We start from the raw sequence: 26,029 nt of genomic DNA, 5'->3' as shown, positions 1-26,029 counted from the left end.
TGTCCGCAACACAGACACACATATATTAATTAAGTGTATCAGACCCCTTAAAGTAGGAGAAACAGAAGGCTTAATTTTTACAACCGTAAATGCGACGATTCTTGCGCTCTCAACTTGAGGATTTCGAAACATTAAACACTCTTCACATGATGAACGACACTAATTGCAGAGTTGAGTCAAGCAAATCGCTTCCACACTTTAACGGAACTCGACTGAGGCTTAAAACATAAAATTTTAATTTCTTATAGCACTGCGAAAGATATTACATAGATGTTCTCAGAATGAAAGCAAACACCGATTGTTTGTGCAATTCTTAGAATGACTTGAGTGAAAAGCGTTGCAACGATTTTCTACAAATAAAATAATTATTCTGGAAAAGCGGGATGAGGGAACGATATGAAAATGTGCACTAAAGTTATTGGTCCAAACCCTCATTAAATAGTTCATAAATTTCGGAAAAGTAAAAAAACCTCAGCGAAGTCCCTTTAAGAGATTCGTATCCAGTGTTTTTCGCCATTCTATTACAATATAGCATCATGATTAGCTACGACTCAACAAACATAATAATAACCAACCGCCAAAAACTTTCTGTGACGGCAAAACCGGCAGCATTGTCAGTACATATACATGTAATACCCGTACGAACTTGTTATGAAGTATGTGATATCCATTTGGCATTTATTTGACACCTGAACTTCTCAGGACGGATACAATAAAGATGTCAAATAGGTACACATAGGTAAGTAGAAAAAACCTGGTTTACTAAAATGTCTACGAGCAGTAACTGTTACATTCTTTTTATACAATAGTAGATGTGTTGCCTCCCTTTGTCACAAGATCTATCTACCCACTTATTTTTTTTTTTTGCTTTACCATATAATAATCAAATTTGATATTAGAAAGTATTTATAATTGCTACATATTCTCTTTGTAAATATAAAATAAGCATATTTTGACTTCACACAAAGTAGATGCATGCATGTTATGTTAAATTCTACACACGTACAACTAGTACATAGGTGGTCATAATATGAATATATAGAACTGATCAACTTTACTTGTCCCGTAAGAGGCTTGTCCCGTAATAGGAAACGCAGCTTCTCATACATAGATTATTCAATTAGACATATTCAATAAATTTGTGACTGAGTAAAATATTTGTACTCAAGGATTTTAAGTCAGCAGATTTAGGTACCCTCAACTGAATATGTTTCGAGAACCACACAAAAATGTCTCGATTCATTTGATTTTCGGTATCAGTACAGTAATTTATGTGTATCTTGAACATGCATTCTAAATTACTAAAACCCTCAAATATAGAATATATATTTTTTCATAGGTAAATATTAAAAGTATTGAACAGATGATAACATTTTGATAGCCATCTTTCTTGTTGTTTTTGTTTTGTTTTGAGATGTATCATAATTCCATCTTGAGGTTATGTAACTTGAATGAGGTAAGGTTGAGCATGAATACAGACGACTAAACAATAGTTATTTCACATCTTATAAAATGTGACCATGAACTTCCAGCTTTCACACTATGTAATTTCCCAGTATAAATCATATATAAATCATTATTTGATCTAGTGCTGCTTTTTTTTTAGTTTCGTTTTCATTTTGTCAGTCGAAAATTCCATTTCAAACCACTAATGTCCTGCATGTAGTATCATAGTTTTATTTTCTGTTCCAAAAAAAACCCCATAAAAATCCAATATTGTACTTCGTCCAGGGTCCAAAAAGCCATATCAAATCTTATTGTACACGAAGTATCAATTAAGGGCCTGACATTGTTGAAAACAGTACTGTACAATATTGGCCTTGTATACAACTGAAAAACCTTTATATGACTCGGCTAGTACCTTGTGTTTTGTACTAATACCTTCATAATATCAAATGATTTAGAAAAATAGTCATTCGAGTAGTCTGAAGACTTTTCTATAAATTACATTATAAAATACGCTAGAAATAGTTTATCTTTCATTAACTACTTTTTTAATTAAAGGGAAGTAAATGCAACTATATATGTCAAGTAAAATTATTTTTGTTATCTCCCCGCATATTTCCAAATGAAGAGAATCCGTTCTGATACTGATGGGCCAATTTCTTTTCACCACTTCATGAATAAGGCCAGTCCTTCATTTGTATTTTTATGACATGTTAATACATTACATTCATATGTATCTTATTTCAATAAATTGATGTTCACCTTGTGTTCATTTGAGTCTATTAGAATTTGACTGTTTAGTAGTAGTTTAGTAGACGCGAAGTAATTCCAATTACATGGGATTTCGCGGAAACATTTGTACATTAATGCGGATTGTTTAAGACAACTAAATTATAAACACTTGTTTTAAGGCAACACGAAAACATGTAGTTTTAAATCTACAGAATATATTTACGCCACCTCGTACAAATCATATAGCCTCGTGTTTCGATGCTCTTTCTATTACTTATGAAAAGTTATAGTGAAACTATAGGAAAGAAATTTGTCTTTACTGCTGCATATTGCAACAGAACATTGCACATGTAATTATAATATATCAAGGGAGGGCAACCAATAACTTTTTTAAATGACTATTTGCATAACTTTTTGCATGGTATTACAGTATTGATAACAAAACTAATAAAAATTTAATGTTTAAGGATTACATATGCGTATGTAAAACTTATCAAACTGAATGTTACTGTGTATTTGAAAACCCACATGTTCGCGACTTTTCCCGAATTTCGAAGCAAAATCTGGAAAATATATTTTTAGAGGATTACCACTCATGAATATTAACATTTCATAAAGTATTAAAGAACAACAAACATTGTTAGATTAAAATATTTACTGGCATTATAGAAAGTGGTTTATAAAATAATAATTTATTGCAGTATCATTTTTTTTTTTTATAAATTAAGGACATAAACAAACAGCTGATATGATCAATGACAACTTCGAAGCTTTAACTGATGGGAGATGAATCTTCTTAAAATACGTAATTATCTGCCCCTTTCGATGTGCTGAATTCAATTCACAGTCATCTGAAATATAAAAAAATATGACAAGCTGTTAAATTGAGCCCGCAATTTCGTGAAAATAATATCACAATGCACACGCTTTTTACATAAAGTTATTAAATACAAATATAACAACATATTAGTTTACTTGATTTTTACGGTTTTATCAAATAAAACTTTACATGAAAATTGCTTAATAGTTATGAATGAGACACTATGTCGCCTTTGGTTTTGTAACATCGGCTTGAATATTGTTACGCGACTGTTCAATGTTGTTTTTTTGCGAGGATTACTATTGAAAGAACGTTCACGAACAGCCCCTAACACATTCTATTGAAGATTGTAGATACGGCCTGACTGAGTCTGTATATGAGAGATAATGTACGTGAAAGTGCAACATTTTTCAGGCTCCCTAGCATCGGCTTAAGCCGTATTTCATTTTCAATACGAATTCATGGTCCCAAAGAACTAGAAAAATATAACAACACTGATATGAAGTACGAAACAACTTTTGACAGCTGCTGTCTGCTGTAATCTGAAAAGGGGGAGATCCGGGCATTTTTCATATTGTTATAAAAAGAATCGGCGTGATATAGTAAATCATAATGGAGGTTTTAATACATAAATTATGTTTATGATCTTTTTCAGAATGACGTAAGGAAATAGAACATTGATGTTATATCATTATAATTTTTATTAGTAATAATTTTGATTATATAATTTACCCATTTCAAGCGATAACAAAGGTAATGTGTCATAGGGTGAATATTAAGATGTCCTGTACAAGATCGATTTGATGTCGACTATATAGATTTATCGGTATATCTTATCAAATACTATGCAAAAGTTTATTATAGATTTGCATAGAAATGACACGGCGTATTTGATTAAAAAATATTAAAAGGATCGTAGGATAATTTAAAACTGCATTTGACCTTTAAATTTAAAGTTATGGTGTTCATTACTTTGTACCATTAAATTACACATTATTGAAGGTCTCAATTTCAGGCCATGGAGTAAAAGTACTTCATAAATAATTCACATTCTAAAATGCCTCACAATTTCCACATGGCTAAGAAACCGTTTTTGTTACTACTTTTTACTAAAATCGTGACCTGGGTAGCACCGCCCATCTGTTTCTTAGGTACCCTCCCGTTCCATCGCCGTATAATTTAACAATGTTTAAAACGGAAAAGATTGGAATATTCAACAAATAGGCATAAGTGAATATACAGATAAAGCATTAATTAATGCATGTGTTTTATTTACACTAATTTAGTCAGCACCTAACATCAATACGGGTAACTTACACAAGAAATTTAGTTTGTGATTGTTGTTGTTGTAGTTGTTTTTGTAGGAATTTTTTTCTTTAACGTACACCATTTCTTAAGACCCTCGGCTTTTGAAGTTAACGTACATCATTACTTAAGGCCCTTACTTAAGGTCTTATCCTAAGACATGTTAATAATTTTATTTTGAATAGAATTTCGGGCTCCTAGTAATTTGCAGCCAAGAATAATTACTATTAGTTAGCTCGATATATAAAACTCACTTGAGACATTTGTTTTTCTTTCATGTTTTATTCTTTTAATATTATAGATAAAGACTACAAACTTAGTTTGACACGTGACAGGGAGAATTTAAACTCCCATCTGCATGTAACCACATGTATAATAAACCCAAAATTTTATAAATAATCAATCATTTTTCGCATTATATTAGCAACTAGTAATTCTAGACTAATAAATTTAACCTGCAACCATTAACTTTCTTTTTTTATTAGACAGTTGCTCAACTTTTCAATTAAATTGATAAATAAAAGTCTCGTATGTTAAGTTAAAAGAGAAAAACAATGACATTTGTCTCAATAAACGTTCATATCCGTTGCAAAAAAGTAAATCACTCTATTTTTATTCATCTAGAAAATAAGTATTATTTCCTATAACATTTTAATAGCTTAAAATGGTGTATTTTAGTTAGCCAATTAAAAATAACAAAAAAGTTAATATAATTCTTCCTCTATGATGTGTGGGGGCTAACATTTGTTTATAAAATGTCAAATTATACTAAATACTTGCACTTTATTTTATAGTCATATTTTTTGTGTCATATTTGTTTATTTGTAGAGGCATAGCGTTTAACTTAATGTGATTCGCAAGCGGTAATAGTGCCAATAATTAAGGGCCAGACCTGCAGTTTGACCAAACTGTTTATTATTATTTGTCCCAGTTTAAAACTTTAATATTAAAATTAATCATGCTATCAGCAATGGGAAGCTTGTCAATAAAGTTGCTCACATTCAACACGATAAATGTTACATGACCCTTTGCGAGTTTTTTTTAACGTTAAAACGTTTTTTCTTTTGCCCTATGACGTCATTCTACGCCCGCCAACGCATGTATTTAAAGTAAGCAATAACTACACGGAAACGCTCACATTGATGGATCGTCATATGATAAAACTAATTATCATCAATAAAGAGAGGAGCACGCCAATTATCACAAACGGTTTTTCCCCATAAAATCTTTCTTTGTCTTAAGAATTGTGTTCTTTCTTTGGCATTCTTAAATTAACACAATGCAAATTATCTGTAACACATTAATGATAAAGTTAAATGTACGTATACTAACTGCTTTTTTCTGTGTGATTTTTTTTATAACTTAGCCTGTTTATTACCTATCTTATACTGTATTGTATATACATGTATAAATAATATAAGCATTATTAAGCTAAGTAAACTAATGGTTAATTAAATACTATCACAGTTAAGTAGTTTTTATCATCGGTGTTTCACAATCATCAATGTCATTCGCATTAAATATATTTGTTATCTTACAGCGTTTGGTGTCTCAATAGACATTTCAAGTTTTGCATGCAAAATTATCACTATTTAATCTGAAAGAAATTGTTAAAACTAATGAAATTATGTTATTTACTTTGACAAGAGCAGCTTGACAATGTGGTTAATAGTTAATAGTGTTTTATCCTACAATAAATATCTACATATTAGATACCTCAGCCCGATTATATCCCTATAGGAAACTTTGGATTACCAGAACTCGTCCATTAACCAACTAGCAACAAATGGGTTTTGATGCCATTGTTGTTGTGCCGGTTGTTGCCATTGTTGCCGTGCAGGTTGTTGCCATTGCTGCTGAGCAGGTTGTTGCCATTGTTGTTGTCGTGCTGGTTGTTGCCATTGTTGCTGAGCTGGTTGCTGCCATTGCTGTTGAGGTGCCGGCTGTTGCCATTGTTGCTGTCTTGCTGGTTGTTGCCATTGTTGTTGTTGGTGTTGATGCTGTTGTTGGGGTGCCGGTTGTTGCCATTGTTGCTGTTGCTGAGCTGGCTGTTGCCATTGTTGTTGGGGTGCTTGCTGTTGCCATTGTTGTTGGGGTGCTTGCTGTTGCCATTGTTGCTGTCTTGCTGGCTGTTGCCATTGTTGTTGCCTTGCAGGTTGATGCCATTGTTGTTGTTGCGGTTGGAAGAAATTGAAATTGTTGCCCCATCCCCCGACTAGACCGGCAAGAGCCATGTTCGAGCCAAAATTGTCATTGTCCCATTCTCCCCAATCATCATCCCATTGAGCTAGAAAAGATTAATCTTCTTGTATAAATTTGAGAAATGAAAACTTGAGAAACGAACCGATAAGTCAACCTTATTTACACAAATCACTTTTTGAAATAAATGCAGTCGTCTTGGTAAGTTATTAAACACAGTATTGTCTACAAGGTTATTTTTATAACGACGTCGCAATATTTCTTAAGTTTGTTTTTGTTTCTAATTCTTTACCTATTTCTCATGGTTTAACAGTTTTTTGTTTGTATCAAAACGAAATTTTGTAGTATTTAGATGTGAACAATATATGTACAAAAACTGAAAATACAACAGTAAAGTGTCATGACAGATATGCCAGAGCCTTATTCTCGACTACATATTATCACCAACATAACGGCGGAATCAACAGAGCTACGATTTCATAGTGGAAAATACTACAATTATATTGCGGATATATAATAAAGAATGACGATATTTTGGTAATATATCAGACATAAGAATAAGAAAATACTTCTACAGCAAATAGTGCGTCATTGCTTTCTGTCTGTAGAATTATTTTATCTATAGATTATGATCTAGATCTAGATCTATGGAATGCTTTGTTGCCAATTGGTACACTCGGTGAAACATAATAATAATAATAATAATAATAATAATAATAATAATAATAATAATAATAATAATAATAATAATAATAATAATAAAAATGATCGAAAAATTATACGTTTATAAATAAAAATAATTTCTTACCTGAAACGCTTGTTAAACAGCTCACTAGAAATATTGCATTAGTTAAAACCAAACCAAAATGAGTAGCCATTTTGTAAACGTTGAAAGTCCTATAGTTACAAATATAGAAAGAAATATCCGAAATTTTCAACGATTTCTAAATGGCTCTTTTGTTCTTACTGGAGTTTTTGTGTAAATTATGTATCTTTATATATGAATTAATAAACGTTACTAATGATTCATTGCATTGATTCACGTAAATATATCACACGATTTTCGCGCATTAATTGTTTTAATTACAGGCCTGATTGTTTCTCTTTATATCTGTTTGTCAATTAATTTGCTGTTAATAGATGTATTTTCGATTGTTTTACGGGCATTTGGCTGTCATTTATTGTGTTTATGATGACATTCGGATGGCGTAAGTCTGATTTTTGTTTTGTGATATAGACACGTACTTGTACCCGGCATACATTGACCATTAACAATTGCATGCTCATTGATATAGAACGGGAACCAAAACCTACAGCACTTGGTCGTCATCGGATATAACCGAAATTTTCTTAACCGAATCAACAACAAATGTACGGGAATCATAATCAGGTGGCCGATCTACAAAAGTAAATATGTTACGATTCATTAATATTGACTTTTTTTTTTATCTTTTTTTTAACACGTGATGTTTATCCAATGCTTCACACGAATATAGAGACAAAGGTATTAATTCAAATTTGATATTAATATTGGGAAAAACAGTCTCTTTAAATAATACAATTTTAAACGTAACGCAGTAAATGTTCATATTGGTATAACATATACAATACCAGAATATAGTTATAAATTCACGAGTCTAAAAATTAAAGGCCATTATGCGGCAGAAACGCTGTATAATCTTTTTTATTTTTGGTGTCCTGTTATAGTTTTCACAAAATCCCTGGCGATTAACCTTAACCATCTTTCGCTTCTGTTGCTTTATGGCAATGAGTACAATTATAGTGATTTACATGTAGTATTTTGTATGGCAGTCAAAATACTACTTTGTTTTTATTTTGCTACTTTTATGACAAATAATCTTTACATTCACATGCTACTTTCTTCATGTGATAAGCATCTAACATGCTCTAAACGCTATTAAACTCAATAGTGCCCTTTTTACAAAAGTAGAAGAAACACCAGCATTCGTGTCTGTGGACTTATGTGTCTTTAAATATGAATAAAAAATGACTGCAGTATGGATCTCTTAAAAAGTTAAGTTAATTTGGTAATTCAAAGTAGCTGTCATTGAAATACACGTACAGTGTGCTGTTGGATGTTTGAAATATTTGCCTGGAAATTTTATCTAAAATCATCATTTGTAGTATGTCATGTATATAAGGAAATGTGATAAGAAAAGATAACAAGCACAAATGATGTAAATTATGTTTTGTTTTTCATGTAGGCATATATTGCAATGTCCCGACATATATTTCTACAAGGGGACATCACGGCTTTTTAGATCAACACTATTAGTTTTCTGATATGCAAACTGGTCGCTAATATGTTAGCCATATGATTGGAGAATTGGACAGATATATAGATCATATTTCATTTAGCAGAGCATTCTCCTACAAATTTGTTATACTTTATACAGTTTTTCTCACACACCGTGACTAATGCAGTATTGACATATTTGTACTGATAAAGTATGCGAGTATTTGCCGATAATGCATTACTTTTAATAGTTTACTATGATTTCAAAAAACGTACTATACATGTATATCGTCAAGATGCCGGCGCCGACTGTAGAGTTATTTTATTTGACAGATATTGTTTTATATTTTTCATAATTGCTCTCTTATATTTTACATTTGAATTCAGGAATGAAATGTGTGGTTTTAGACAACTCTTGTATCACGAGCAAGATAAATGATTGTTTTTGCTCACTGGGTTGTTTAAAACACACTAAAATTCATTCGTTCTACACATTGTTGTAGATATGCACGTGGTTAGCAGGTAATTACGCATATAGTTCATGCTAGTATTGGCGTAAGTATAACAAACACCCTTTAAACAAACATCTCAAATGAACATGACGAAACATTTTTATTTGACGGCACTATTTAAGATCAAATACGTCATATTTTAACGTCATGTGCATGTAGACTGCTTTAGATTTGCATTATTTTCTGTACTATTATCTGATAAATCCAAAGGAAATGAAAATGTTACGCTCATTAAAAAAAAGAAATCTTCTTGCATATTAATTTGCTTTGTCATTTATGACAGAAACAAAAGGTATTTATATTTAACACATACGTAATATTACGTTACGTTACGTTCGACGTATATTGTCCAATCTATAGTAGTTTGAACGCTATATGACTGATGAAGACATTTTTATAGCCATATCATCATTATATTACAAGTTGTTCACTAATTTAGACGACACATTAACCCAATGATATTGTTATAAATATAATGTTATCTTATTATTAGTTGTGGTGTAAATCTATTAATTGTTGAGTGAACTTCGCGTGATTGTGAATTTTGTCGGTTCATAAAAGCCAAAGAATAGCGCTTTTGGCCAAGACCGGTTTTGAATAATTCTGTCGTATCTGTAAAGGCCTCAACAGACGGTAGGATTTCGAAGTACAACACCAATTAAAACTAAGATGTACAGACAAATCTTAATGTTTGAAGGCTACTATTTCTTGAATTCGGAAACCTTAAAGGCCTCAACAGACGGTAGGATTTAGTTGTACAGCACTAATTAGAGATAAGATGTACAATTTTCAAAGCTATACAACACTTGCATTCAGACGGTAATTCTATACTGTAAGAATCTTCTGAGGTTTCCCCTGAAAAGGATCCCTTTACATTGATCCTTTACATACTTTACTCACTTAATACTTTTTTTCTCCATGAGTAATGATTGAAACACCTCCATTAAAAAAAATATATATATAATATATACCTTTTAAGTGTGAAGCCTGACCGAGACTCAAACCGGGACCCTCGTCAGGCTTCACATTAAAAAAAAAAAAATATATATAGCTTATATATATAGTATATATATTATTATATATTATATATATTATATATATATATATATATATATATATATAATAACAAACACATTGCTCCATTTACGGGGCATCGGTCTATTTGAGACCATACTTGTGGGGTGTATATTTAATGTGGGGCATACATAAGGCCTCGCAAAACTCTGGCATGTTTAAAACGATGTATGGGGGCGTAGGCTACCCTTCTAACATAGTGCCCGTAGGCCAGTTTTAGTAGTAAATGATATATGTCCCACAAATGTATATATTTATTATGGGGTTTTATTGTTATTAGTCAATATGTTTTCACCTATGGTAAAATCAAATATATAGTTTATATATATAAAATTTAGTACCCCTTAGTTCTGTTGGTATGGAAATGTTCATTATAGGCCTATATAGTGGCGTATATAAAAACTGACTGCATGAATAATGCCACTCACTCGGTCTTATATATGGGGCCCCGTAAGTGAAGATATGTGTGAATATATATATATATATATATATTATATATATATATTATATATATATATTATAGTATATATATATACTATAATATATATATATAGTATATATATATATATATATATATATATATATATATATATATTAATGTGAAGCCTGACCGAGACTCAAACCGGGACCCTCGGAATACCGTACTGCGGCTCTACTGACTAAGCTATGTGGCCGCCTACAAACTACCTCCCTCTCCCAAAATTCATGTAATTATAGAGAACAACTCAATACCGTGACATAATCATTTTCGGAATAATTTGGGATTCGAACACAACACACAACTTTGGGTCTCCTGAAGAGTTTTTTCAACATCATTTTTTACCCCATCTTTACTACTTTGTTTACCTTTTAGCCCTAATTGTTCTGGAATTTCATTCATTACATCCATTATCAGGAGATAATTTGCTTATCTGTTACTGTCATTGTGGGAGGTGTCTGTAAAAAATCGGTACGACAAGATTTTCAAAATAGAACATGTCCTATCCCTTACATCTCGACATAAAGGTTTCCGAAATCAAGAAATAGTAGCCTTTACACATTAAGATTTGTCTGTACATCTTAGTTTTAATTGGTGTTGTACTTCAAAATCCTACCGTCTGTTGAGGCCTTAACTAAATTGAAAATCTTTTCCTACAGATTTCTACAGACCTCCCACAATGACAAGTAACAGATTACCAAATTATCTCCTGATAACGGGTGTAAGTAATGAAATTCCAGAACAATTAGGGCTATAAGGTAAACATAGTAGTAAGATGGGGTCAAACTGATGTTGAAAAACTCTTCAGGAGACCAAAAGTTGTGTTATGTTCGAATCCCAAATTATTCCGAAAATGATTATGTCACGGTATTGAACTGTTCTCTAATCAGGGGAGGTATTTGTAGGCGGCCGGATAGATCACTCAGTAGAGCCGCAGTACGGTATTCCGAGGGTCCCAGGTTTTAGTCTCGGTCAGGCTGCACATTAAAAAAAGATTTTTTTTTTTTAAATGGAGTGTTTCAATCATTACTCATGGAGAAAAAAATATTAAGTAAGCAAAGTATGTAAGGGATAAATTGGGAGGGAATTTATTTTTAGGGAAATCTGACGTTGTTCATACAATGCAGAATTACGGTCCGAATGCAATTGTTGTATTGCTTTGAAAATTGTACTAGTTTTGTACAACTAAATCCTACCGTCTGTTGACGCCTTTACATACCGGACGGCAAGAACTGTTTCAACATTTATTTAAATGGCATAAGCAAATACGATCAAATTACGGCAACGATTCAAAATCACTTTCACGAAAAAGCAATCATGCCGTGCTATAAATAAGATACCATTGACATTTCAATGCGCAGAAGTCTAGTACATTCACAATCTGACTAAAGTCAAGACCTACTTATTTCTTACATGTAGATCTGAAAACCACCTTAATATTTCGCCTTCCTTATGACTCGGATTTCTCGAGAAAGCTGAGAAATAGCAATCAAGCCTGTTTATACAGACATACATCTGAAGAAGTATCAAAATATCGTTGTCCTTGGAAGTAAAACAAATTGATGATTTTTGTTAGAAAAAAATGTTTGAAGTAATTTGAAACAAGTAGACTCAATTTGTAATGGGCCAGTTTGCAGGCTATATGGAAAACGTCGTGTTTGAAAACATGAAAATTACCTACTCAGTATTGGTTTTCCAGCGGTTAAAACGGAAAACACATCGCTTTCAAAATTGTGAAAGCTCGCCGATGATTGGCTGTTTAAAAAAAGCACGAAAAGGTCACAACCTATTACACTCTTTGACTATAAATTCAGGGCGTGATGTGATAAAGAAAGTGTCTTGACTCAAACTGAGGTCTTCAAATGGTAAGAATCCGGTACAGACTGAGTGAAAATTCTGGAATTTGAGACATACCTCAGAAAGAAATATAACCAAGGGTCACGAGTTTGAACCACGCTCTCAAACTTTAAATTAGAAACAAGTTTCGAACGGGATTGAAAAGCCCGAGGTCCAGGGTTATGCCCCTTGTATGTAAAACAACTTGTTATTTCTCCCGGAATGAAGTAATTTCAGTGTTATTTCTCCCGGAATGAAGTAATTTCAGTTGATTCCAGAAATAAATTACTAATTAATAATCTCCTAAATTGAGACGCCTATATTAGTTTCCGGTGACGATTTTGAATAAACACATATATCACATGCTAAAAATGACAATATGCCCATCAAAGTGAAAATGGTGAGTGTACATACAGGTAAAAGTCAAAACAACTTTACATTTTGCGATAATTATTTTAATGTCGTATTCTACTTCGCAAAAATAATCAATTTTCTTTCATTTGAGGAAGCTACTCAGCTGCCTAGGTGCCCGTTCGTGCCTGAACTAATGCATAGAGGGGCACCTCCATCAGTAAAGCTGGAAAGTTGTCATATGACATATGTTGTGTTGGCGTTGGTGCGAGGTAAAACCCAATAAACGAAGGCACAAACAAGTAAATAAACAAACGCTTCATTTGACAACGAAAATGTAAGTATAATGTCGCTTAAATAAAATGTAAGTATAATGTCGCTTAAATAATACACTTGTTGACTTCTTTTCGCTTATATAAATGAACTTGCACATAAGGCATAAGCTTCGTCGGTGCATACATTGAGTTTAATCCTTTTAATTAAACAAGTGAACCTTATTGGTAATAGTAAACTGAACATTTAGTTCCATAAAATACTTTTTATGATATTAAGAATTATATACAAATTACGTGCAAGGGAGCGTAAGCGTTGATGTGAGTTATAACCATTACGTATCAAATACATGTATGTATATTACAATGGTACCGAACAACATCAGCGCTTTTGCTTGTGTTTGTTAGGACAATATTCAAATTTCGCATTGCGATCAGGTGACTGAGCTGTGCTCTGGTAAATTCAATGTGGGTTATTATCGTAATCCGGAGGGTATACTAGCAACACCACACCACCACGTTGCATCACAAAACGTCAGTCAGTTCATGGTTTAGAGCTGCCCAGTTGAATAGTACTAAAAAAAACACACAAAACCACAAACCATATTTGGTCAAATATTCTTCATCTCACATGATCTATTGTAACTATTTATATTTTAATATTTATATGACATTTGTGTTATTATTTATATAACTTTTGCTCTGCGTGTGGTTATAGTTTGTTATGAAATACTAATTTTGTACATTTATCGTTATCATATGATGAAAAGGTTTTTTATTCTTTTCCATGAACTTTGTTTCAAAAACCTTAGTCGTATCATATTTTTAATGCACATTTCCAGGAATAGATCTCCGTTTGGTTTAACAAAGGTTAATGTGGGTGATTTGATCCGTAAGCGTACCATACCACTTTTAGCTGTTTTTTTATACCAGCACACATCAGATACTTCTCGTTTATCTTCCCGTCGTGTCAGTTATAAAACAAAATACATTCGTTACAATAGTATTTCAAACCATAAAATGATGGTAGTTGAAGAATATAAAGATGAATCTGAATCTAAAACCGGTGCAAGTCAACCCGGTCCCAAGTCAGACTTAGTAAAACATAGTACCCTTGGTGTTTTAATTGCACGATGTTTCCATTTTAGTTTTCCTTACACACTTCAAAAACAGCATTTTCATAAGAATCTTTAACATTTAGGTTACAAGTAGCTGTTACATATCATTAAAAAGGGTACAAGGATTTTTTTTCTAAAATAATATTCTTGAAACTATATCTAAAAACTGAACACAAGTTGTATTTACAAAACATATGCTATGACATTTTCTTTAGTTGCACATACTCATATTTGAGATCTGTACACGTCTATTTTAGTACGTGCATCAGTATAAAATTATCAAAATAAACACCATGATTCAAATAACAATAATCAATGACATATGTTTAATGAAGACACATTGATTATTATATTGTGGTGGTGGGTGTGATATATTAAACATATGAGCCGTGTCACGACAAAACCAACATAATGGGTTTGCGACCAGCATGGATCCAGACCAGCCTGCGCATCCGCGTAGTCTAATCAGGATCCATGCTGTTCGCTAACAGACCCTATAACAAGTAAAGAAACTGATAGCGAACAGCATGGATCCTGATCAGACTGGTCTGGATCCATGCTGGTCGCAAACCCATTATGTTGTTTTTTTCATGACACGGCTCATATATCTTATGTGGTTTTGTTATAACAAACGCATATACCTCGCAACTGTATTTCTTGATAATGGTTAGTATGAAAATACCGTATTGTTTTACAAATATTTCCAACAATCATACTACGCGTGTTTTGTAAATGTCTTATAAGTATACCTATTAATTTCAGTAACAAATCATACAACATACACAATCACTGAATTTGTCTGTATTACTTTTATATTATAACTTTAATTTCTGACACATATTTGTAAATAGAGTTAATCACATTCGAGTTCATTCGGACTTTGTCAATTAAATAATGAAACATTTCACCAATTTAAAGAACGATCCACTATCACCGAGCGTCATGCATTCAATATGCCCCAAGAACAAAAGATGATCAATTCACAGACTTAATTTCTAGTCATATAATCTTCACTCTAGTTTATATATTCCCAGATCCTAAAAGATAGAAATAAATAATAAATATTATGTTATTTGGTTGCAAAAACAAATATATATATGTTTTTAAAGATAGCAAGAAAACGATTTTGATAAAATACAGAGTCACGCACTTAATAAAGTGATAAGAATAGTTTAGACCCTGTTTAAACTATGATTCAGGAAATATAATATATAAAAGCAAGATATTGCTATGAAATATTATTAGATTGTAAAACCGATTGGCAATATCAAGAACAAATAGCAGCGTCCTAAATTAATTATAGCAACAAGGAGCAACAATAATAGGAAAACAATACAAAATAGCTTGATTCCTTTCTTACATAAACAACACAATCCTGATACAAAATTATGGAATTAAGTTCATTTTAAAATACTCACCTAGCTAATTTAAAATCAATCACAAGGTATTCTTTACTCTATTTTAATCCATGAAGTCGTCCATAAACCAATTAGTTAGAAATGGATTTGGCATCCAAAAGTTATCCATCTTTTTATTGAAGTGATGATTCCAGATTCCCCATGCCCATGGGTCGGGCATGTCCCAGTCCTCCATGCCCCAGTCCCAATCATCCCAGTCGGCTGAAGAAAAATAAATCAACATTTTACTTTACATGTACGTAGTGTGTACTAAGACTAAGATTTTGGCATTTTTATTGTTCATTGTGTTTTTATTACATTTAGTTTTTGAAATTATTTTTGTCTTACTTAAACGATCGTAACAAATTTACGCTGGTAAATCTGCTAACTATTAATCAGTCTAGTAAATCTTCCGTTCACTGAAATGATTTCAAATACTTATTGGTCACTGTTCATAGTTTAATTGTAAAATTAAATTTGATCGAATTGCCCGGCAATTCTTGACCAATTTAATATGTAAATGCTTACTGATGAGCCCTAACCTATACTTAAACTTATACATTAGAAGATGACAAATTTTACTTGAGAATACTAAAGATCTAGAATATATAGAATACTTAGTAGATAGAGTATTGCCCACTCTACTCTAATACACATGGACATAGGTGAATATTTCTGGAAAAATCCTTCATATAAAAATATTTTAATCTGATGTGATCCGACCATATTGATACTACTTTGTATTAAGAAAAAATTTCAACTTTTCTATAAATAGCACTTAGAGAACGTGATCAATTTTTGTTTATGTTTATATGATTAGTATAGTCATTTGAATCCTATACAATTTCTATTGCTTTCATTTTGCTATATTTCTATTGCTTTCATTTTGCTATAATCAGTTTTATGTCTTAAACATGTCTGATCTGTAACATCTGTGTCATAATTCTTTATGTGTGTATGGCCCGGTGGCCTTATAACACGATAAAGTTTTGTCTTTATACAAACAATCTTTTGTAAATGGTCAGTAACTGAAATATAACTTCAGTAAAACTGATACATCTCATTGCACCCTATTACAGTCTCGGAACTGAATATATTTCATTTCTGAAGAAAGGACAATCATGCGTTTTATAAATTTACATATTTATAGAATACATTGACATGTACATTACCTGAAACTACTTGCAAACAACATAGCAGAAGTGAAATCACGCTTAATATTATAAAGACATTCATGTTAATATCCCTATAACATGAACAAAATTTCACAAAATTTACAACTGCAAGAATTTCGATCCCAACCAAACCCTTATCCTTTTACAATTTGAAACTTTCAAATGAAAAGACATCACCGTTTATATATGCACGTTCGATGTAAACCAGTGAGTTGACATTTAAAATTAATTCTAAAATCAAGATTTACACCTTTTTATTGTCATTTTTGTGATTCAGACCGTCAATCAATTCGTTAGCGTGAACGGCATCTACTTCACGCTAGTCATGTTTTTTTCCATTTATTGATATAGTTTGTGCAAATGTTATGATAAATTTAGACATTTACTACATCCACTGTTTTAAATATGTTTCATAGTACTCTATATCAGTCTTAGATGATTTATATTGTGATCTAATTTATGCGTTTTTATCACAAGATGGTATGATACATTTGTGTTAGAAGAGAGCATGAATTGCGCATTGTATACACTATAAAACAGTGTATCTTTAAATTTGTCTTTTCTCGTCTTGTCTGTGATATGCAAGCTTCCTAACCTCTGATTCCCTTTCAAAATTCCATTTTATTAAGTTCCACCCATTGTTTTTTGCTGTTGTCTAAGGCACATGCATTCATTTACTTGGGGACCATACGCCGCTTTACATGAAATGACACAAACGTGCCGCATTGAAGGTTCACTGATAACCGCCGTACGAACACACCCGTGTTTCAGAATTAAATGTGTTCACTATATTCAATTACTCATGTTAAATTCTGCTTAAGCAATGGCTAGGGGACGAGGACAGCAGCTTGCAATTGCATATATTATCTACTACATAAACTAACATCTTTTTAACGTTGGATCATGCAAGGTGGGTGGAAGAACCGCCAAGCATTGACATTTTATTATTTTCATGATATATTGATGACTATTTGTTATATTTTTAGAAAACATACATTAAAAATAATCTGTTAATGTCTTTTATCTCAACCTTAATAAAATATATTTTAGAGAGTTTAATTAGAAAAAAACTGATAAAATATTATTGGTTCAAAAAAATAAATCTTTACACATAGTTCAAACACGTAAAATCGATTTTTTACCACGTCTGTGTCATACAGTTTTTTTCCTACACATATGTAATGTTTATTTATAGCGCTGGACAAAAGATGGATTATATGACAGTTATGAGTCAACGGGCGAAATTTAGACAGTAATGTCACAAAAAATAGTATTTGTGTCTATTGATCGTAAAACAATAATTGTTTATTATTCCTTTAATTATGAAGTGACCGTAGATAATGTCATTTGATAGAGATGCGGTTTACTATGCTAATTCATCAATTTTCGCGAGTACATATTTTCCTTTTCTTTTTTGTGTGATAACTTTTATTAACCACGAGTAAAAACAATTGTAAATTCAATGAAAAAGGCAATATAAGTAATGGAGTTTTCACAGGATTTGTAGTAAAATATATACATAAAGAATAAACGAATAATGACAAGGATGGCGTCAAATCTCATTTATCTGTAAGAACATTATTATACTGTGATTTCGCCAATTTGAGCAAAATCATTTTAACAAAATGTTCATATACCTTTAAAAAAAACAACATCAACAAAAAACAAAAAAACAAAAACAAAAAAAACGCAAAAAACCCCTCGGTTTAGTAAATTGTTCAAAACTGTTCTAAATTATAAACTAGTAGGTTCCGTCTTGACTGATTGATTTTCAAAAAAAATATAATGTAGCATATTTAAAAATCAAACTAATGCCAAAGTCACAATACATTCCCAAGTGGTGCAGGCTATATAAGTTGTCGATTATAACGTAATCAGTTTCCAGCTCATATGTACTTCTGTACTTTGATTCAGCAAGCTCGCTTAAATTAAGCTTGAAACACAAGACAACATTTTGACAATAGGAAAAAAACGTTTTGTTTCTGAAGCGGTTTTCTATTTGTCTTCATCATTTATCAACAGTAGTTTTAAGTATTTTTCCAGTTGCATATTTAAGCAGAAAAAGTTGTCACCATAATTATTCAATGTTTAAACTGTTGAATATGCAATACTGTAATGTAATGTGATGCGATGCAATGTAATGTGATGTGATGTGAAATCTTATAATATAATATAATAAATATAATAAATATAATATAATATATATAATATAATATAATATAATATAATATAATATAATATAATATAATATAATATAATATAATATAAATATAATATAAATATAATATAATATAATATAATATAATATAATATAATATAATATAATATAATATAATATAATATATAATTATATAATATATGACCAGTGAATATTGCATTTCTATTTTTTTCTCAAGTTTTTCAAATAGAAAAAAAATCCCTACCTAAAATAAACTTATTCACCAGCATCAAAATTAAATACATGTACATGAAAACACTGCGCGTGTAAGTCTTTGTAACCTATCAGTATATCATGATATACCATATGGACACTGAAGTCTAAATTGACTTTAAGCTTTATTAAGAACAGTCCGACCATTAGACTTTTAACTTGCTACAATTGCATTAAATAAGCAAACAGAAGTAAGAAAATGGTCTTGCATTTGTTATAGGGTGAAACGTAAGACTAATGCACGTTTGTTAGTCAATTTAAAGTTTTTATTTGCTGACATATTTCTGCTCTGCTTTGGTCGAACACACTTATTGCTTTCTTTGCTACTTTTATATAGTGGCATAAATAAAACAGGCAATACCTCTGGATAAATTGTATTTTATCATCAAAAAGATTTGAACAAAACATCTTTGAATCGTAATAGAAAATTGTAAGCACTTGAAAACTAATGTGTATTTTCTAATAACTTTCTAAAAGTAACATGGTTCCCCATTGACAGTGGGTTCAAAATACAAATATTTATATTTTGTTCTGTAGTAATTATGTTCCGTGTTATACAGTGATTATCACATCATGCTCGAGTACCATTATTATTACCAGTGCTTTCGGTACTTTGATTTCCTTAAAAACAATCGAAAAGCACATTTGTCTAGTTCTCGCTACAGCTATCTCAGTACCTTGAAATTCAACCAAACCGTTGAAATAGATATCTTTCAAAACTCGATGTTTGATTAACATTTACTGTGACTTTTGTCACAAGTTTTGGTGACAATGAAAAAAAAAACGTTTATTTTTTTCACAAACTTGGCACTTTTAGTGTATTTTTAAACACCTGACTAAAGGTTAAAGACATTCTCCCGTCACAACGTACATAATGAATGTACCATGTTTTGCCCAAAATGGCTGAAACGTATATGTGGATTTTTTATTTATTTCAGTAGCAATAAATGTGTCATACTTACACTGATCTTCCACAGTTCAGATATTTTATACCTTATAAAATGCTAATGAAGAAAAAAAGAAGAGGAAAAAACAAGGAACGCACCAATGATTAATGACATTTTTGTTGAAGATATACGTACATATGTGTAAGAGCAAAACAGTCAATGTAAGATCTCTTGCCTTTAATTAAAAAAAACCCTAGTGGAACTAGCTAAAACAATTAATAAATGTATACATATGCGACATTTTGATCGCTTTTAAAGTACGACCATTGTATTTATTTACTCAATTGGAGAATTATCAATTACTCAAAAACAAGAAGTCATAACCTGTATACCCAAAGGTAATAAAGATAAACTTTACTTAAAACATTGGAGACCAATTTCTTTATTAAATGTTGCTGATAAGATTGCCTCTGCCTCAATCGTTTTTCGTATTAAAAATTAAAATTAATTATTATAAATTAATACCAAACCGGATTCTTACCGGGTAGACTAATGGCATCAAATATTAGAATGTTATATGATCTGCTTTTTTTATACAGAAAAAAAAATAATATGCCTGGTTTATTACTTTTAATTGATAAAATGCCACATCATCTCTTACACACCGTGGCACCGACCTTCAATCTTTTACACCTAAATATCTAAAACTCAACGGAAAAATATAGCAACTTTAGGGAGCGGTATATATTATAAATTGTTATGTAAGGGAAAGAACTCAAATAGGCTTGACCAAAGTTTGCAAGTTTTGTATGGAAGGTGGCAAAGATATTTAGAATGTTTCTTTTTAAACTTATTTTGAGTGTTTCTTATAATGTTGAGACATTGGTTAAATCATGTGTCAAAGTCAATGACCAGGCACATTTTCTTACAGGCGTTTATAAGATTGACTAATAATATCTGTCATATTTTGCGGTTCGGATCGGAATATCCGTCCCGAGGTGACCCGCCCATTGGGCGGTAACGAGGCTTGCCGAGTTACCGCCCATGGGCGGATGACCGAGGGACGGATCTTCCGATCCGAACCGCAAACATATGTCAGATATTTTTTCTTGCATATTCTACTATATGCCATAATATTTTAAATTATTTTTCTTTATTTTCAATGAAAATTTATATCATTACAACCGTAACTACTTTCTTACAACAGCGTATGAATTACAAAATCATTCATAACGGTAAAATGACGTCATCTTTATCGTGCCATTGTACAGCACGCGACTCATCTGGAACCCCCCATGCCAGATGAAATTTCCGGCATGGGTAAAACTAACGGAAACGCCAGTCTGATATGCAAGAAACACATGATCAGTATACCTACAGGACGAGTATTTGTCTTACTTCAGTCTTACTTCAGACAGTGATCTGTCTTGTGTGGTAGAGCAATAACGGAATCTTCTTCGAGATTTGCACGAGCAAGATCAATCTCAGGATATGGATGTAACCTACGTCATAAGTGTCGATCATGGTGTTGATATTACTGAGGATATACCTCTATATGCCACACAGGAACAGATTGGGTTGTCTCTGTTTACTATGCGCTTCATCAAGAAATATCTGAAGAAATCACTAGAATACAATAATGTTATGATCATGGATGATATCACCCAGCTACGTCTTCGTCTGAAGAATTTTGTGAATAATTTACAACATATTACTAACATTGTTTTTGTTTGCGATGGTAACTTAGTTTGTACATAAATAGGAAAATGTACAAGGTTTGCTCCCCTTATGATTTATTCACATACTAGTCTCGGTGAATGAAGAAATGGTAACATACATTTATAGGGCAGACAGAAGAATCACTCTCACAATCGCAGTCTGTGATATTGTATTGCCGTGTTATTGCTTCAAATGACAGCAAAGACGTAACTTGACTTGCGCGGAACGTAAACAAAATATAAAAAATAATTCCAGGAATTAAGATCAAAATATATAAGAGATAGTATTATACATGGCCAACTAAACAGAAAATGGTCAACCTAACATATGAAAGGGAAAATATATACTATGCAACTAATTATGTATTTAATGCTATAAGTAAGATACATACATTATACATGTTTTGCACTCTTCTGTATGCCTATGTTTTGAAAATTGTACTGATTGTTATGGATCATGTTGTTTTAATGCAAAACAATAATTGTAGTTTGTGGCTGTAGTAATTCGACGTTATAACATAAGCTGTCCCTGTCCATGGCTTCGCAGATGATCATACAGCATATACAAGGTCTGTCCTTCATTAACTTGAACAATGCGCACTTAAAAGAACAGAAAAAGGAAGATCAATTGGAAGAAATAAAAACAACACAAGAACATGACTATTTAAGAATTGACGGAGTCTGTTCTTGAGTGTTTATGGAAAAATGCAAAACTTCTCGCGCCCCTAGCACCGATTGAAGCGGCCTTCGGCGCTAGATGTACTGGGATCACCAGAAATAGATATAGGCGTTTAATTTTAAAAAGTTTGGTTCAAGTTACATGTTTGATTACTGTAAAATTATTCTTTTAAATAATTATAACAACTTTTCATATGCTATATTCGATTTAGTTAAGTGAGCAGGAAAAGCTTATTTTCAGTTATTCTAAAATCAAAAAAATACTTTCTCAATTTCTGTCCTACTACATTAATTCATTTAATTTAATGACTTTTCACATGTCAAGTATAGAGTTCGAACGTGCCGATATGATGTTATAATTTTAACTTGATTACTTTTTAAAGCTATTTTAGGTCTTAAAATCAACACCTTACTTATGATTTATGGTCAGTTAGGTGTTCAGAATGTCTCTGTCCGAGTTTACCCTCTTAAACTTTTACTTAATTAATATTTAATTTATTCATTTGTAACTTGGCATGCAACTGAATTGGGAATAACCATTTCTGTAGCCAATAGCTGTCAACTATGTTATTAAACAAAAATTTCCAAATTATCCCTATTCTAACTTTATTGGATTCTAATTAATCATACTTATGTGTTGGAATGACAATTGTAGATTACTTAAAAGATCATTTTGCCTCCTAAATATTTTATTTTATTTTGATTTTTGATACGCCTGAAGAAACTTATGAACTTATTATGGTGTGGTATTGTTCTATTGAAGTATGTTATATTGAAATAGAAGTAAAGTTCAGTTTTCATTGAAATCAAACATACTTTTTGAAAGAGTTATGCCTCTTTAAAAGCATATATGGTAGATGGTCTAGGCCACATAGGACCCCTTGAAATAAAAGAATGTGTGTAAGATGTGGGAAAATCGAAGACGAATATCATTTTATATTAGAATGTTTGTTATTTATTGATAAAAGAAAAAAGTATATTGATAGACGCTTTTGGATAAGACCTAGTATGCGAAAATTGGTTGAACTTGTAAATTCAGAAAATAAGAACACTCTTCGAAACCTTGGAATATATATCTATAATGCCTTTAATATTCGAAATTCGGTTCTTTATACCAGTTAAAAGTTTTCAAATAAATTATGAAATAGATATTGATATTTTAGATGTATAGTCATAAGTAAAATAGATATGTAATATATATTGTATTGTAATAAGCATCTTAATAAGAAATGTTTTGATATTCGCATAAGTATATATCTCAAACACATGTCTAACATATGTTATATAATTATGTATATTTGCATGCCATACTATCGGTCTTACAGTTTCGTTTCGGTAAGACTGATTAAATATGGGATTATTAGCATAATAGGAATCTATATATAATATAATCTATGTATCTTGGCTCAAGGTAAGATATGTAGATAAACTAATATAGTTTAATGATTTATGTAATGTAGTGAATATTAAGTATGTTTGTTGTGTAAGACAAACATAATTTAATATTTGCATTGTTCTACGTTCTAACGAATAAGTTGATTATTATGACCTTCTCCTGTAAAGTCATAATTATATTGTGATAATGTTTTTATTTTAACATATGCACTGTTCGTTATCTTGTAAATATGCTGTATTATGTCATCATGGGCTTATAAGCCTTTTTGATTGAAATAAAATGTCTGTCTGTCTGTCATATATTTCTACGAAATAATTGGTGTCCGCATTATAACTTTTGAAGGCTTTCAATGATTATGTTTATACTTGGCATGTTTTTGTTATGTAAAAATACGGGTTAATGCTAATTTTCTCTGCAATAGATTTATTATTGGAAAAGTTATGCCCCTTTATATGAAAAAAATATGTTGTTAATATGCTTATATTGCTTGTTTATATTATCTAAACAACAAATTTGACTGCACATTTATTTCTTTCCCATTCGACGGAAAAATCATCAGTTGTGTTATTTACAACAACTAATTTGCTATCTATCTTAAAGGGATATTTTGTCTGTGATACCTTCTTTTCATTGCCATTGGGTGTATGTTGCCCTACCTCAGCGGTACTCATTCTAGAAAGCTTCTTATATTTTGATATCAATGGACATGCATACATTGTGTAAGTTCTTTTTTTTTTATCAAACTGTTATTGTTTTATTACTAACAAAATAATAAAAACAACCATCGACACATATTACAAAGGGCCACAACTCAAAGATAAGTTGGCTTCATTGTATTTGAAAAAAAAAACACAACGTTATTCCCACATACATGTATAACACATGAATATCAATGGCTACAATATTGCAATGATTGCAATGAACATGTTGTTGCAAATTTTAACTGACATCCTAGGTGGGGAAAAGTTCGGGGGATAAATAATTTACCAGAGGGTTTTTATTAGAAATTGAATATCTCTACTTCATTCTTTTAATTGATTACATTGTTTACTTTTTGACACACATTTGAAACTTTATGAATAATTGCATCTTTCAAGGAAATAATCAAAGTGCTGAAGGCACTAAATAAGACAGACATTAGTTCTGAATATAACTTAGTAACATAATGATTATAGCAACCTTTTACACAATGATGAATATGACATTTCATCGAGGCATATTCTGCTGCCCTAAATCCCCTAAATTTGCTACTTTTTTCTGATACGTACTTTTTCATTTAGTGCTCCATTACAGCTTCAAAAAAGAGTACTATTTACTCACAGTCAGTCCATAAGAATATATCATTTAGAATATTGAAACCCGTTTGATGACCCTTTTTCTTCAGAGGTTAAACGGAGGCTTAAAGTTATGTCTTTTAAATAAAATAAAATGTCCCAAGAAAGCGTAGATATCTATGCTTTTACGTTTAACCAAATTTATATGCAAACTATATCTTATTTATATCATCGTCGGATACCCACGGCCGAACCATTAACATTTATCAGCCGTGGGATTTTTTGCCGATATTCAGTCGATTAGAGGTGTGTCAAAGGCAGCTATTTCATTGGCTGCCTCACGATTTCATGAGGCGATTAAAACCAATCAAAACGCTCGTTCTGTACGAAGTTCGGTATTACAGACAATTTTGCGACAACCATAGACGACACGTTTAATTCTGTTTGTGAAAAGTTAAACATCGAAAAATTCCAGCAAGAAAGTATAGATAATTTACTTTTACAGCGTGATGTTTTCTTTTCTGATTGATATCTGCTTGCAGAAGAACTGATTTGGCGATAGTTTTTGCCATTGATTACAACAGTTTTTAACCGTGGGCGCTGCCATTTTGTTTCTTATTGTGTTTTACCTCCGCTATTGAAGAATATAGATTTGTTAAACGCGATGTCATTG

The 26,029-nt window shown here is 31.5% G+C and overlaps 1 protein-coding gene and 1 long non-coding RNA gene across 3 annotated transcripts; both read right to left on the bottom strand.

Moving 5' to 3' along the window:
- Nucleotides 1-2,825: 2,825 nt before the first annotated feature.
- Nucleotides 2,826-7,581, bottom strand: LOC132735191 (antigen LPMC-61-like). 2 transcript variants are annotated; one of them, XM_060722117.1, is made up of 3 exons: nt 7,311-7,581; nt 6,059-6,590; nt 2,826-3,029 (listed from the first exon to the last, which is right to left on the bottom strand). In XM_060722117.1, coding segments are annotated over exons 1-3 (603 nt in total). In that variant the 5' UTR covers nt 7,381-7,581; the 3' UTR covers nt 2,826-3,028. The 2 variants fall into 2 exon arrangements, with proteins under 2 accessions (XP_060578100.1, XP_060578099.1); XM_060722116.1 differs by having other exon boundaries at nt 6,020-6,590; nt 7,311-7,580.
- Nucleotides 7,582-15,209: 7,628 nt separating this feature from the next.
- LOC132735172 (uncharacterized) lies at nt 15,210-17,118 on the bottom strand. Its single transcript, XR_009626415.1, has 3 exons — nt 16,970-17,118; nt 15,819-16,019; nt 15,210-15,437 (listed from the first exon to the last, which is right to left on the bottom strand). It is a non-coding gene; the product is annotated as an uncharacterized LOC132735172 (long non-coding RNA).
- Nucleotides 17,119-26,029: the final 8,911 nt, after the last annotated feature.

Source organism: Ruditapes philippinarum, unplaced genomic scaffold (assembly GCF_026571515.1).
Source record: "Ruditapes philippinarum isolate M1 unplaced genomic scaffold, ASM2657151v2 ctg1516_1_1_1_1, whole genome shotgun sequence".
In the NCBI taxonomy this organism is placed as follows: Eukaryota; Metazoa; Mollusca; class Bivalvia; order Venerida; family Veneridae; genus Ruditapes; species Ruditapes philippinarum.
The sequence above is the reverse complement of the archived record's forward strand: the minus strand, read 5'-3'. Positions and strand labels throughout refer to the sequence as shown.